Source organism: Notolepis coatsorum (genome assembly GCF_963971535.1).
Source record: "Notolepis coatsorum genome assembly, chromosome: 18".
NCBI lineage: Eukaryota > Metazoa > Chordata > Actinopteri > Aulopiformes > Paralepididae > Notolepis > Notolepis coatsorum.
The window spans coordinates 95,275,666-95,292,120 of record NC_140182.1 but is presented as its reverse complement, the minus strand read 5'-3'; the positions used below and the strand labels follow the sequence as shown (position 1 = coordinate 95,292,120).

The following is a 16,455-nucleotide window of genomic DNA, read 5'->3' as shown; positions in this document are numbered from 1 at the left end:
AATCGGAAAAAAGGAGGGGGAAAAAGATTTTTTAAAAAGTATTCCCCCGAGCCGGTTATCTTGTTTCCTCCTTTCCCACTGTTTACCAGAAATTTGTTTCACCCAAACGCAACACTTCTTAGCGTACAAGATCCTGTTATAACTAAGAGATGTGCTGGAAAAAAATTCTTGTTTTTGTGCATAGATCACTAGATGTATCAATTTATAATAAAAGTTCCACGTTAGCATTTCACATCAGCATCTAGCATCTCCTGGATGACAGTGTGGCCAGCTGCGCAATAGCCACCATGATAGTTCCCAGGATTATTTGGGTCACACAGCTGGCTCAGATTTTAAGGAAGTACAGGGAGGCCCCCCCCCCACCCCCTCTCCAGAGAATGTAAAAAGAGTGCTCTAGTGACAAATTCTGCACGCAAATCTGTATAGTCAAAGTCATGCCTCAGAGAGGAGTTAACTGTAGGAAAAACATGTTTTTAAGTGGAGGGGACATTTAACTACTCTTTAAAGGTTCGTCAAACTAACACTACTTTATTTATACATTCGAAAAAATCAAAACAATTATAATAATATATAATAGCCCCAATACATCCAAATTACATTGTGGAAAATGTTCTTTTCTGAGTCTGGAACATCATGGAGCAACAACTGGTCTAACAGGAAAGTGTGTAGTACATGGGCATGGCTGATAAAGCTACTGACTTTGGCATGTGTCTCAGGTTGTGTCTTAAAGGGGAATGCCACACCGCCGCAGCTCAGGATGCAGCTCAGTGCTAAGTCTCTCAATACTGTATCGTCGGCTATTAAAGACTCACCAACTCGGTTGTTGTTTCTCACTTGGTTGGTTTATTCAACATCTTACTTTTGGTCTTAGAACATTGACTGGTGGGTGCATCACCTCTGCAGTACATTCATACACTAAACTCCAACCCCCCGTAGTTCAGCCCTTGCCCCCTCCCCTCCACCAACCCCAAGCTTGTACGACCAACAGCATCACCTGCCAGCCCCGGGTTGGTAGAGAGCAGAGTGACAGCCCGGCTGACCAATGACCCCGACCCTAGGGTCGCTACAATACAAAAGCCATCAGTGGAATTATGGCCTTTAGCTGCTAATCATTTTCAGGGAATGTTTTAAATGGGCCATGGGTTAAAAAGAACAACTTGACTAACAATCTGTTCTGAAACTACTGAAACACAGATTGATAACGATAATGGGGGACTTTTACATTTTGTCTATGTTCATACTTGTTGAACTGACGTTTTGTCTCTGTCTCGTTAGCTGTGGCAATGCTCCACCAGGCGCTGATCAAACTGCTGCAGGCCTTTTTTGACAACTTCCACTCAGACTTCAGAGGGCAGGACATCGGCCACAACCCTCCACCCTGTGACGTCGACCACAACAGTGACGTCCTTCAGTTCAATATCGCCGCTCTCTACAAACTGCAGCCCACCTGGATCGGCGGGTATATATGCACACACATGCATATTACACACATAACTATAGTATGGGCCTCTATCACTACAAAACAACACACAAATTGCACCTACACTCCTGTTCAAATACACATTCATGCAGGTGCTGTATGCACCCACACACACACAAAACATAGACTCATACTATGTACATACTACATTTGCACACATGAATATACAGTATATTCCTATACATATTGTGACGAGACTGGTGGGGTACAGACTTGCCACGGTTCAAGTACAAACAAATTCAAATATCCACACAAGAGCAATATCAATCAATACAAGTATTTATTGAATTAAAGGCAGAATCCAGTGGGAAAAGCAAAAGAATGGTCGTGATACAGTCCGAGGGTCAAAAACACAAAACAGGCTCGCCGACAGAAAAAGGGATTGTTCAATACTCAGGGTAGTCATCCGGTCCAGGGTCAGTACACAAGGGGGTTTCTCAGCCAGTCCAGGGTCCAGTACACAATGAACACCTTCACCTCTCCTCTCACTACCTCTCACCTTCACAACTCTGAATACAACAATCTCTCTCTCTCAATAACAACAACTCCAACCTAGTGGTTATGTAGTGTGTGGGACTGGGTGTGTGCATGCTAGATGTGGGTGGACTAATGATGCACAGGTGTGTTCTATCAGTACTAATCAGCTACGTAATTGACTCTACTCCTTCCGTAGCAAAAGTATCTCCCATCCTTCACATATCCATGGGAGGGGGGGTGAGATCTGCCATAATACTGTATATACACACTGCACATGCACACAGCTTTACACACACGCACCCACACACATGTACCCACACACTCATATACGCACTCACACACACACACACATACACAAATGCACACACATATACTGCCCCCCCCCCCCCACACACACACACACACACACACCCACAGACTCAAACGCCCACACACAAACAGACAAATACAATATTCACACACTGAGGTATTTTTGCTCTATCTGTTGTTCTCAGTTTTGATTACTTCTCCATTTCCTGTGTGCTGTCTCACGGAGGGAGGAAGATCTGTGAGACCGGGGTCTCTGAGAACATCAGCACGGCCCTGTCGCTCGGCAACAAGATCCAATGTAACCGAATGTAAGCGCATGGTGTGTGTGTGGCGTATAAAATAAATACAGATTGCTTTGCTTATCTGTTTTTATCTTTGGCAGCCTAGGACATGTGCACAAGTTGGTTGTGAGGGGCCTACAAATAGCCGGTCTCCCCAAAAGGAAGGCCAAGCAGTTAGCCAGGTACTGCTCAGTATCAGCTATTATAGGAAGCCGCTCAATTTGGAGGAGGCGCTGTTACCTTTACCCTTGATTCTGCCGCCCATGCACCTTGTACCTGTTCTTCAAGATTTACTGATTACACTCGCATTGTTTATGTCCTTTGTATGAGGCTTCCTTGTACTTCTGTTTATGTGGACATAAAGAAACATTTCAAATGTGTGTGTGTGTGTGTGTGTGTGTGTGTGTGTGTGTGTGTGTGTGTGTGTGTGTGTGTGTGTGTGTGTGTGTGTGTGTGTGTGTGTGTGTGTGTGTGTGTGTGTGTGTGTGTGTGTGTGTGTGTGTGGTGTGTGGTGTGTGGTGTGTGTGTGTGTGTGTGTGTGTGTGTGTGTGTGTGTGTGTGTGTGTGTGTGTGTGTGTTTCAGGATGGTCTTCCCTGTGCCAGTAAACCATCTACCCTATGAGAGCATATTGACGTTTCGTCTCCTGGGCTCCAAACAGGGGAAGAGAGAACTGTTGCGCTGGGCCGTCCTGCCTCTCTACAGCAACAGGTACTGCCAGTAGTTCTTAAACATTTTCTTGTCAAGAACCTCCAAATTGATACACACTAGGCTGCGGACCCCCATCTCATGGACCCCCATCTCATGGACCCCCATCTGAGAAGACCTTTGTTGTTAGAAATGATTTAGTCCGGAATTCCATAGCTGTCTATTCTGTAGTTGAGTTGAAACCCATGGGGAAGCTATAATCAAAGTAGCACATTATATATTCTTTCACTGGGCTTAACTTCTAGTCAATTAAATAATAGTGAAATTAACTACTACACATTCGACTGGGGACCCCTTAGAACTCCCTCATGGTCACCTGGTGGTCCTCGGACCCCAACTTGTGAACCACTGCTGTAGGCTCACCTTGGAGTAGTTACACCTCTATACCATCATAGCATCCCTTCAGTTATTCAATATAGGAGGGATGTAGTAGGCGAAAGTAATGTATACATAGGAACGCTGGAGTTAAGTAAGTCAGCAGCTTGAAGCAATGGCCCTCTGGCTTCAGAAAACAGTGAGTACAACTTTGAACAGTGAGTAAAACTTGAGTAAATCTGTTTTTAAATCTAAAATCTTAAAACTAATTTGATTAGCCTGAAACTGGGGCACGTGTTAAAACTGCCCTCAGCCTTTGTTCTGCTAATTCAGTTTATCTGTTAAATAGCTGGTACTATTGTATAAACTCATTCTGTAAGTCAGCAGCTTGAAGCAACAGTCCTCTGGCTTCAGAAAACAGTGAGTACAACTTGGAACAGTGAGTAAAACTTAAAAGAAAAAATATATATATATTTTTAACGCACAGATACAACCTCCCATTTAGTTTGGTCACAGAGCATTTGATATTTCTCATGAACTGCATTTTCAGAGAGGAGGAGAGGAAACGGCCATCATATCCTGTGAGAAACTACAGTAGGCCTTGGGAACAACAAGCAGTCCTAGGCAATTTCCTTATTCAGGATCCAGGTGGCCTGTGGTTAGAAGCTCCTCCTGGCACTCAAACAAGTTTCAAGTTTTCAAGTTTATTTATTAGTTGTCATACAGAAGTACAGAATACTTTTATACAAACTGCTTCTTTCTGTTACGCTCCAGAGACTGTGCTAGACAAAAATAGATAAGTATAAAATAAAATAAGTATAGCAAGTAAAAAATAGAAGTCACGTACATGGACACAAGTGTTCAGTATGTACATATGTACAATGTTCAATGCGTAGAGTAGAAGTAACTGAGTTACCATACAATATACTATACAATATACTAATATACTATATAGTGCAAAGCAGAAATGGGATGAGGTACAATTTAGGTACAGTTTACAGTAAGGTGTAATGAGGTATGCAAATTCTTTACCAATAAATATAAAGTGTGTTTAGGTGTTCTAAAGTGTGTAAAGTGGGTGCTGCAGTGAGTTGTTTGTTTAAAGTGAGTGTGTGCGTGTGGATGTGTGTGCTGTGAGTGCATTTGATGGTTGTTACATAGTGTTATTGTTCGTTGAGCAACCTGATGGCCTGGGGATAGAAGCTCCTTCTGAGTCTCTCTGTACTGGCCATGAGACTTCGGTATCGCTTGCCTGACCGGAGCAGTTCAAAGAGGCAGTTGTTTGGGTGGCTGGAGTCTTTGATAATTCTCTTAGCCTTACCCATGCACCGCTTGTTGTAAATGTTCTGGAGAGTGGGAAGCCCCCCTCCAATTGTGCGCTCGGCTGAACGGGCCACTCTCTGTAGTCTGCTACAGTCTTGTGCGGTGCTATTCCCAAACCAGGAGGTGATATTGCCAGTCAGGATGCTCTCTATTGTGCATGAGTAGAAGTTCTTAAGGATCTTCTGACTGACTTGGAACTTCCTTAGGCGCCTGAGGAAGTAGAGGCGTTGCCCGTGCCTTCTTCACAACACTGTCAATGTGTGTGGTCCATGTCAAGTCCTCAGATATGTGGACTCCGAGGTACTTGAAACTGTTCACTCTCTCAACCGGTGCCCCGTTGATGCTGAGGGGGCTGTAGTCCCTGACCCCCGACCTCCTGAAGTCCACAATCATCTCTTTTGTTTTGCTGACGTTCAGGGAGAGGCAGTTCTCCTGACACCACTGCGACAGATTCTCTACCTCTTCCAGGTAGGCCCTCTCGTCGTTGGCAGAGATCAGGCCCACCACTACTGTGTCATCAGCTAATTTGATGATTGTGTTGTTGTTCCGCAGTGCCACACAGTCATGTGTGTACAGGGAGTAGAGGAGGGGACTCAGAACACAGCCCTGGGGGGCCCCTATGTTGAGCGTGATGGATGAGGAGGTGCAGTTGCCTGCTCTTACCACCTGGGGTCTACCCGTCAGGAAGTCCAAGACCCACTGGCAGAGGTCATAGTTCAAGCCCAGGTCCCTGAGCTTGGCTATGAGTTTGGAGGGGACTATGGTATTGAATGCTGAGCTGTAGTCGATGAACAGCATTCTCACATAGTTCCCCTGCCTCTTGTCCAGGTGTGATGCTGCTGTGTGCAGCACATGGGCTATGGCGTCCTCCGTGGACCTGATTACAAACATCACAAAACAAGTTGGTCAGACTACTGCTTGACCTTACTCCTAAAACCCACCTCACCCCTGCCCATTTTGACAACCTAGGATGGCTTAGAGTAGACGACAGAGTACAGCAACTTGCAATGGGCCTGGTCTACAAGATACACTACACCACTAAGGTACCCATGTACATGTCGAGGTACTTCCCAAAGGTCAGTGAATACCACGACCACAACACCAGAGGGAGTTCCACAAATCATGTGCAACCCAGATTCGGCTCAAACAAAGGACTAAACACTTTTCGCAATTATGCCACATCAATGTGGAACACCCTACCCACAGCCGTAAAGAAATGTGAATCCCTACCCTCCTTCAAAACCACTCTCAAAGAGCACCTACGGGAGGCTGCAATTCGAAACTGGCCCCCGTAAATGTCCGAACCCCCCCTCACACGTAGTTTCTTCCCCCTCGTATGTATATATTTTCTGTTAGGATCTTTAACAGTACTGTATATTTGCGGGCGGCTACGTGGCACAGTGGGCAAGGTGCTCGCAACGAATGCTGGAGACTAGGCTCGAACAGGATGCCTCCTGTTCGAGCCCCGCTCTCCACATTGCTTTCAGTTTAGCTGGTCGTCCACAGTAATACACATTGGCCGTATTACGGGGATGGAAACTGAAGGGTGGGGATCGGGCGTTGTGGACAACGACTCCTACAGGTCGGTTGGTGCGCCTGCGCAGTAGAATCAAGAAGCGACGGGGGCGGGGCCCCTCCAAAGCCCAGACCCCCGACGCTGAAAGATCGAGCCGCGCAGGTGAAAAGATGCGACGGCTGTTACCTCGAGTATCGGAGGGGACTCGTGCTATGGATGACTTAGTCCACATTGCAGCCGGCTTGTGGGAGGCAAGAAACAACGTTCGAAGACAGGGGAGGGTTGAATTGGACGATATGAAAATTGGGATGGGAGAAAAATAGAAAATGGGAGAAAAAAGTGGATAAAAAAAAACAGTACTGTATATTTGCATATCTTGTATGTCACAAATGTAACAGTATTATATCTGTATGTCATCATGTATGTCATATATGTCATGGTATATATCTGTATACACTGTAAAAACTGGGATTGGGGTTAATTAATATTTATTAAATAATTATTAGTAACCTATACATAATAAAAAAAGACTATGTGCCGTTTGAAATCGAATTGATCTGAATTCAATGAATTTGAACCATTTATCAATAGCATTTTACACAGTTTTGGTTGAATACAATTAGCTGATAGTTAAAAAATTACCAGATGACTCTCGGTTTTTAGAGTGTATAGTATGTTGTGTATGTCATAAATGTCATTATGAATTGAAAATGGGGGACCCTGATGTAAACAAGACGAACGTCTTTCTCTGGTCTGCATCCTCTTAACAATTGTGTGTATACTATTGAACTGTACTGTATTGTACCCATTCTGCAATATGTTAATAAAGTTTTGAATCAATCAATCAATCAATGGTGGCCTGCTGTTAGAAGCTCCTCCTGGTGGCCTGGTGTAGATGTCCTGGAGGTGAAGCGCACCCCCTGTGATACGGTCTGCTGACCGTACCCATGGGCGGGTATGTAAGGCCAGGCTATGCCGACCCAAACCAGCAGCCCCAGTCTGCGCATTATTATAGGCAGCCTAGGCTACGATATTGTGTGTGTGTGGGCTGCTGCAGCCCGGTGGTGACAATACGCAAGGGTCGGCCAACCAAGGTGTCAATGGCAGTAGGTGTGGTGGCCGTTTAACATTCCAGACTGCAGGCAGTAACCAATCACGCCGCATCATCAAACTAACCAGTCTGGTCTTCAAAATCCTCCATGGTCTAGCCCCACCCCCACTTTCCGATTTAGCCTCCAGGTTCACCAGAACTGTTGTACCGGGTGACTTGGCTGTTCCATTAAGGACAAGTACATTTAACAAATCAGCCCTCTCTGTGAGAGCTGCCAAGACCTGGAACTCCATTCCAAGTTACATGCCGCCTGGGCATAACACGGATCACCTGAGGCCAAGGGCTTGCTCTACGAGGGCATGATGAGACTGAGTCAGAGTTGATCAAACTGTGGAAACTTTTTAGAGCTACTATGTACATTGTTTTCAAAGCATGATGAGATCCAAATTACAGAAAATGTTTCCTTCATTGCCGTCGGCACCGCAACTTGTGAACGGTCTTTCTCAAAATGGCATCCAATGTAATAAAAAAAGTCAACCAACGAACTAGATTCTTGTACCGGATCTCCTCTCTGGTAAACAAGAATACCCTGAAGACTCTGGCAGGAGCACTCATTCAAGGGTACTACGACTATGCGTGCACCTCATGGTACCAAAGCACCTCAAAGGCGCTTAAAACAAAATTACAAACATCACAAAACAAACTGGTCAGACTACTACTTGACCTGAACCCCAGAACCCACCTCACCCCTGCCCACTTTGACAACCTAGGATGGCTTAGAGTAGACGACAGAGTACAGCAACTTGCAATGGGCCTGGTCTACAAGATACACTATACGACCGGGGTACCCATGTACATGTCAAAATACTTCCCAAAGGTCAGTGAATACCACAACCACTACACCAGAGGAAGCTCAACAAATCATGTTAAACCCAGATTCGGCTCAAACAAGGGACTAAACACGTTTCGCAATTATGCCACAACAATGTGGAACGCCCTACCCAAAGCTGTAAAGGAATGTGAATCCCTACCCACATTCAAAACCGCTCTTAAAGAGCACCTACGGGAGGCTGCAATTCGAAACTGGCCACCGTAAATGCCCAAAACCCCCACCACCTCCTAATAGACAGTCTCCTCCCCACCGCATGTATATATTCCCTCCCCGCCGTATGTATATTTCTCTCCCACCCACCCACCCCCTCCTAATGTACAGTCCCCTCCCCATCATATGTATATACTCTGTCAGGATCTAGGGGTAACAGTACTGTATATTTGAATACCGTTTATGTCACAAATGTATCAGTACTAAATACCTATATGTCCCTATGCCATAAATGTCATGTATGTTGTGTATGTCATAAATGTCTATATGAATTGAAAATGGGGGACCCTGATGGAAACAAGACAAACGTCTTTCTCAGGTCTGCATCCCCTTAACAATTGTATGTATTGAGCCGTACTGTATTGTACCCATTCTGCAATCTGTTAAATAAAGTTTTCATTCATTCATTCATTCACTCAAATGAGGCGCATCCGAAACTGGCTAAGAAGAACAACAATATGTGCCAGGAGAGAGACAAACTTAAAGCAGAAAAGATCATTGATGCGCGAAACGTCGCATCTTTTATTTATTTTTTTGCATTATATTCTGGAACATGTGTGGTGATGTAATACACAAGACCCTCTTCTTGGGACCAAGTAAGGTTTCGTGGATAATCCAATGTACAGTTACCCCACCCCACCACCTCCAATGTACAGTTCCCCCCCCACCCCACCCCACCTACCCAACCTCCTCCAATGTATAGTTTCTTCGTCAAATGTATATACTCTCTTTTTTATATCACAAACAGTACTGTATTTGTAAATCTGGTATGTCATACATGTATAGATGTAGCAGTACTGTCTATCTGTATGTCATGTATGTCATTGTTATGATGAATTGAAAATGGGGGACCCTGATCTAAACAATACGAAAGTCTTTCTCTGGTCTGCATCCCCTTAACAATTGTGTGTATTGAGCTGTACTGTATTGTACCCATCTGTTAATACAATTTTCAATCAATCAATCAATCAATCAATCAATCAATCAATCAATGTGTCTGTGTGTCCAGGTCTCTGCTGAGCGGGGCGGTGCTGCTCAGTATGTCCATATTTGCGGAGCTGCAGACTCATCCCTCCGCTGCCCTGTCAGACTGCCACCGTCAGGCCACTGGAGTCATACTGCAGGTCAGTACAAATGGACAACTCTTCTCCCTTTTGACCAAACTACAAACTACACCCTGCTTCCCAGTTCCACTGGGTCAGCGGTTCTCAACCGTTTTGGTTCGTGGCGGGCCCAAAGAAGAGAGGGAGGGATGCCTATTAATCACGACCCCTCAACATGGTTATGCATAGACAGAAGAACAGTGAACCTTGACACCAAACATTTCTTTTGTCTTTTCTGGCTATGTAACTTGATTAATCATGAGGAGGACTTTACATTTCGTAATTTACTGTACACATGTCTTCTACACAAAAAATTATAAATAGCATAATGAATTTTGCATATCATCTCACAACCCCCTGTGCTGTGGGTTCCACTGCACCAGGTGGTGGCCGCGTGCTAATCTTCCACGGTGTTCCCCCAGTTGGAGTTCCCAGATGCGGCTGAATGGAGGTACGAGAGGCCAGCTGCTCTCCCTGGATCTGTGCTATTCACTGCTCCTTGTGACGAGCTGCAGAGGAAACTGGCAGAAGTCTCCAAGAAGCACTGTCTCTGTTTGTGAGTAGAACTAAAGTAATACCGTTGACTTTGATTCATGACATCTGGTGTGGAAATACATAAACAATTCAACAATGAATTATGGAATACACTCCACCAGATGGTTTATTGCATTAGGTAAGGTTCCTTCCTTTTCTCTCTCTCTCTTTCTTTTTGTATCTGTTATCTGCCCCCCGTTCTAATTGCAGGGGGCTGTGTGTATTTCTAGGGGTATGCAAAAGAAAGACCTATTTCTGTGGAAATGGGTTGTGAATAGCACTTGGAAATAATTCAATATTGTTTATCATGTTTTGATGCGTTGATAATGATGTGATAATGGAATAACATTTGCTTTAACTACAATTTCTCACAAAAGGAGATGAGATATTTAAAGGAACATCATTTGCTAATCAGATTATTTAGCAAGCGGTTTTGTACAGTGTGGGGGGGAAATTCCCTTATTATCATACTATTATGTACATGGCTCTTATTATCATACTATTAATGTACATAGCCCTTATTATCATACTATATATGTACATGGCTCTTATTATCATACTATATATGTACAGTGCATGGCTCTTATTATCATACTATTAATATACATAGCCCTTATTATCATACAATATGTACATGGCTCTTATTATCATACTATATATGTACATAGCCCTTATTATCATACCTTTAATGTACATAGCCCTTATTATCATACTATATATGTACATAGCCCTTATTATCATACCTTTAATGTACATAGCCCTTATTATCATACTATTAATGTACTTAGCCATTATTATCATACTATTAATGTACATAGCCATTATTAGCATACTCTTAATGTACATAGCCTTTACTATCATTCTATTAATAATTCAAATGGAGGAAGGGAGAGAGATAGAGAGATGGACTGAGAAAGACACGTAGATGGAGGGATAGAGAGCCATAACTCTCCAACTCTATGCTGTCATGTTCTCTTCTCAGCATTATGTTTTCAGCCCAATCTCTAAAATATGTAAATAGAGTACTAATCGACCACAGGAAAAAGGTACATAATGTTATGTTATAGCCATATTGTTTTATATCATAAATAATACAAAATGCTATAACTAGTATTCTATAAATTATTGTTTTCTTCTGTATAAAACCAGAGCTGAGGAAGAAGCTTTCTAGTGTTGATTAGCTCATGTTTGAGATATTCAAATGTGTATTTCACCAACCACAACTGGCTTCAGCCAGAGGCAGAAATGTGTCTTGAAAATAATTACCATAATTCCCTTATATAACCTGCTCTTAATGTCCTTCAGATGGCAGGGCTGCATCTTGAGAAGAGACCAGGTGTGTGGCTCCTACACTTCATATTGTGGTACGTGATAAGTAGTGGTTCTTCCTCTCCAGCCTGACAGAGAATGAGAAGGCCTTGCTGTGGAGTAAGCGCCACTGTTGTGACAGGGGAAGCACCTTCCTCCACCTCCTGCTGGGTGGAGCCCCCAGCTGGCGACCTCAGGACCTGACGGAGATCTACACCATCGTGGAACACTGGCCCATCCACCAGTCTGAAGAGGCCCTCTTCCTGCTCGCCGACAGGTGAGCTGCCTGGGGTCTCGTACAAACAAGCATCAATACACAATAGCTGCGATCGCATTTACATACACACACACACACACACACACACACACACACACACACACACACACACACACACACACACACACACACACACACACACACACACACACACACACACACACACACACACACACACACACACACACACACACACACACACACACACACACACACACACACACACACACACACACACACACACACACACACACACACAGGGACGTGCACAGGACTTTAGAGGGGCAGGTGCTCAAAGGCTAAAAAGGGCACTGTGTGTGTTTTACCCGAGCGCGCAACCCCAATTTTTAAGGGCCCTTTTCGGGCGGGGGGCCCCCTTTTTATGCTTTTTGGGGGGTTTTGGTGATCAAATATTGAATATTGAACTATAATAATCAGTGCAGGAGCTCACTTATCCTTGAAATACACTTTTATCACTGACTTAAAAGGCCCATACATCTCCATAAATGTTCAGGGGGGAGGGAATAAGTGCTTACCCTACAGACCCCAAGAAGTGCTGTATATTCTGTATTGTTTAATATAAATGAATTTTTTTTTATTCCAATCCCGATTTGTATTTTAGATTCCCAAATCCCATCGGACTTGATTGATTGATTGATTGAAAAGTTTATTAACAGATTGCAGAATGGGTACAGTACAGTACAGCTCAATACATACAATTGTTAAGGGGATGCAGACCAGAGAAAGACTTTCGTCTTGTTTACATCAGGGTCCCCCATTTTCAATTCATCATAACATATATGACATACATGACATACAGATAGACAGTACTGCTACATCTATACATTTATGACATATCAGATTTGCAAATACAGTACTGTTTGTGATACAAAAGTGTCCAGAAAAGGAGTGTATATACATTTGGCATAGAAACTGTACATTGGAGGAGGTTGGTTGGGTGGGGTGGGGTTGGGTGGGTTGGGTGAGGGCTGTACATTGGAGGTGGGGGGGGGGGGGGGTTGGGAAGGGGACACACACACATTTTACACTGTACATTGGAATATTGACAAAGCCTTACTTGGTCATTTACTGTACAACTAGGTTAGGACATTTGTAGGGGCCAGTTTCGAATTGCAGTCTCACGTAGGTGTTTTTTGAGAGTGTTTTTGAAGGTGGGTAGTGATTCACATTCCTTTACAGCTTTAGGCAGGGCGTTCCACATTGATGTGGCATAATTGCGAAACGTGTTTAGTCCCTTGTTTGATCCGAATCTGGGTTTTACATGATTTGTGGAGCTCCCTCTGGTGTTGTGATCGTGGTATTCACTGACCTTTGGGAAGTATTTTGACATGTACATGGGTACCTTGGTCGCATAGTGTATCTTGTAGACCAGGCCCATTGCAAGTTGCTGTACTCTGTCGTCTACTCTAAGCCATCCTAGGTTGCCAAAGTGGGCAGGGGTGAGGTGGGTTCTAGGAGTCAGGTCAAGTAGTAGTCTGACTAGCTTGTTTTGAGATGTTTGTAATTTGTTTTTTAGTGCCGTTGAGGTGCTTTGGTACCATGAGGTGCAAGCATAGTCGTAGTACCCTTGAATGAGTGCTCCTGCTAGAGTCTTCAGGGTATTCTTGTTTACCAGAGAGGAGATCCGGTACAAGAATCGCGTTCGTTGGTTGACTTTTTTTATTACATTGGATGCCATTTTGTCACAGGAAAGATTAGCCTCTAGGATGGAACCCAGGTAGGTAATTTCATCTTTCCTTGTGATAATATTGTCACCCACTGTAACCGAGAAGCCGTCGGTCTTGCTGAGTTTGTTATTTGAACCGAAGAGAATGGACTCTGTTTTGCCCATGTGTAATGATAGTTTGTTGTCGGCGAGCCATATGCAGATTTTGCCTAGTTCCGAGCTGAGGGCTTTTTCAACCTGTATCTTGTTCTTGTCAGAGACCAGCAGGGCTGAGTCGTCCGCAAACAGGAACAAGTTGCAGTCACAAGCTGACGACATGTCATTTGCATAAATTAGGAATAGTAGCGGTCCTAGTATGCTTCCTTGTGGAACACCACAGCTCACTGTGAGGGGGGGGGATAGTGTACCGTTTACTTCCACCATCTGTTCCCTCCCCTCCAGGTAGGATTGTATCCAGCTCACTGATAAACTATCAAAACCAATTGCTTTTAGCTTGTCAATCAGAATGGTGTGATTGACAGTGTCGAAGGCCTTTTGTAGGTCCAGCATGACCATGCCGCAGTATTTGCCCGCGTCCACCTCTTGTTTGATGTGGTCGTTCAAGTAGAGAAGGCATGTGTCAGTGGAGTGGGATGTTCTGAAGCCAGATTGGAATTCGTAGATTAGATTTTTTTCCGCGAGGTACTTTTCGATCTGTTCGTATACTATTTTTTCCATGACTTTCGAGATGGATGTAAGGATAGAAACAGGGCGGTAGTTACCCGGGTCTAATTTGCTGCCCTTTTTGTGCAGGGGTGTTACTCTCGCAATTTTGAAGTCCTTGGGGACGTGTCCCTGTTTTATGGAGAGGTTTATTATGTGTGTGATGACTGGGGTGATGGCTGCTGCTGAGTCTCTGAGGAATTTGGAGGGGATGTTGTCATGGCCAGTGGCCTTGTTTGGTTGGAGGGCGCTCAGTTTTTTGAGTACCTCATCTGTAGTTACTATTTCCAGTTTGAAGTCGTCTTTGTGGACGCCTAGGTTCTTGTAGTATGCTACTATGTGTTCTACCCCATACTGCCCTGAGTGGGAGGGTAGTTTGTTTACCAGTGTTGTGGCTATGTTTGTGAAGAAAGTGTTTAAGTAATTGGCTACATCCAGCTTGTCTGTGATGAGCGTGTTGTCCGTCTTTATGTTTATGTTTGAGAACCTGGTTTTGAGTTTTTTACTGCAGCCTAGTTGATTGTTGAGTAATTTCCAAAGTTCACGTGGTTTATTTTTGTTTTCCTCGGTTTTGTCATTGATGAAATTTTTTTTAGCAGTTTTGATCATGGAGTTTACGTCATTTCTTAGTCTGTTTCTTTCTAGTTTGAGTTCAGTCACGTGGTCTTGGAGTTCACTGCTCGTGCTTTTGGTAAGCTTTGACTGACTTTTACGAAACTCAGAGCATTTTTTGTCTCTGGCTTTCATAGCGGTCAGTATTTCAGTGTGCATCCATGGCTCAGCGCGATTTTTTACCCTGGTGGTTCTTAGGGGGGCCATGTTGTTTAGTATTGATGAAAATTTGGTTTTGAAGCCAAGCCAAGTTTCTTCAACCAGTGTACCATTGAGTTCATCTGACCAGTCCAGACTCTCCAGTTCAAGGTTAAAGGCCTCGCTAGAGTAGGTTTTGAGGTCTCTAGATGTGACTGTTTTGTGACAGCCAGCCTTTAGTTTTAGCTTTTTGCGGGTACAGAATATCATATAATGATCACTTAACCCGCATGCTATAACCCCTTTATTGGATATCTTGGACTTGTCAGAGGTCAGTATGAGGTCAATGGTAGTCTGAGTTGATTCACATATCCTTGTGGGTTGGGTGATTAGTTGGCTGAGGCCGTGCAGATCACAAAACCTATTGAAGGATTTGAAGACGGGTGCATCTTTTTGTTGCATATCCGTGTTCCAATCCCCAATAAGAATTTTTTCCGCATCCTCAGCTCCAGCTAAGCACACATCCAGAGTATCATAAAAGCCAGTTTGATCTGGCGGTCTGTATATTGTGCCGACTTGACTTCTTCTTGTCCCTCAATGAGTGTAATACCAGCATTCAACTGTATTCACAGCGGTTTCTATCATCATTATCATCACCACCCACGCTATGCATAAAATATAGGTCCGCGGAGTGGCACGCTGAGGAGGCCGTGCAAACTGCAATGGAATATGGGGCATCTCTCTCTCTCTTTACCTAATATTTTGATTCTATCCTGACATTTTTCAGTTGGAAGGGCAGTCTATAAGCGTAACGTTTTTTTTTTTTTTTTGCTCTATGTTTGCACGTGCCTGCACACACACACACACACACACACACACACACACACACACACACACACACACACACACACACACACACACTTGGCGTCCAGGCCACATGCGAAAACTGTGGGACACTTTTGTGGAGCAATCAACCAACCAATATAGTAAGCTATAGAGCTGCTACAGTCACAGCTAAAGATATGTGAATGGGACATATTATGCATCTTCTGATAAAGGATAAGGTGTATGAGGGGGTAATTGACCTGTCTCAAACCCTGCCCCTTTTCTTGATCCTCCAATCACAACTGTCGCTTACCTCGGACAAACTTGGTTTGTCCGAGGTAAGCGACAGTTGTGATTGGAGGATCAAGAAAAGAGGGCAGGGTTTGAGACAGGTCCATTTACAGACATGTGTATTAACCCACAGGACCAGTGGTCCTTGATCCAGAGGATCCTCAGCAACAAGAGGACTATTTAATACACTAGAACAGTGGTCACCAACCTTTTTAAGCCCAAGATCACCTTTATTTTTTTTGGTGAAGGCAAGATCTACCTATTGAAGCGTTGAGAGAAAAAGACAGCCAAGATTGTACTTTAAACTAAATGACTTTTATTTGCCTGTATTCTAATTACATGCAATGCTTTGGTCCAACATTAAAACGTCAAAGTAGAACTATTATGTACTTTCTCAGTCAGTGCTAAGTGCAGTCAT

At 43.9% G+C, this 16,455-nt stretch overlaps 1 protein-coding gene across 3 annotated transcripts in view; it reads left to right on the top strand.

Moving 5' to 3' along the window:
• The window catches only part of pik3c2g (phosphatidylinositol-4-phosphate 3-kinase catalytic subunit type 2 gamma), a 50,745-nt gene that overhangs the window by 19,383 nt on the left and 14,907 nt on the right, over positions 1–16,455 (top strand). For 2 of the 3 annotated variants that reach the window (XM_084334292.1, XM_084334291.1), the window contains exons 10-15: positions 1,276–1,459; positions 2,452–2,574; positions 3,131–3,256; positions 9,570–9,684; positions 10,086–10,219; positions 11,594–11,782. In XM_084334292.1, the coding sequence (XP_084190418.1) occupies positions 1,276–1,459; positions 2,452–2,574; positions 3,131–3,256; positions 9,570–9,684; positions 10,086–10,219; positions 11,594–11,782 (871 nt within the window). The remainder of the gene's footprint in view (positions 1–1,275; positions 1,460–2,451; positions 2,575–3,130; positions 3,257–9,569; positions 9,685–10,085; positions 10,220–11,593; positions 11,783–16,455) is intronic. The other variant, XM_084334293.1, reaches the window with a different exon arrangement.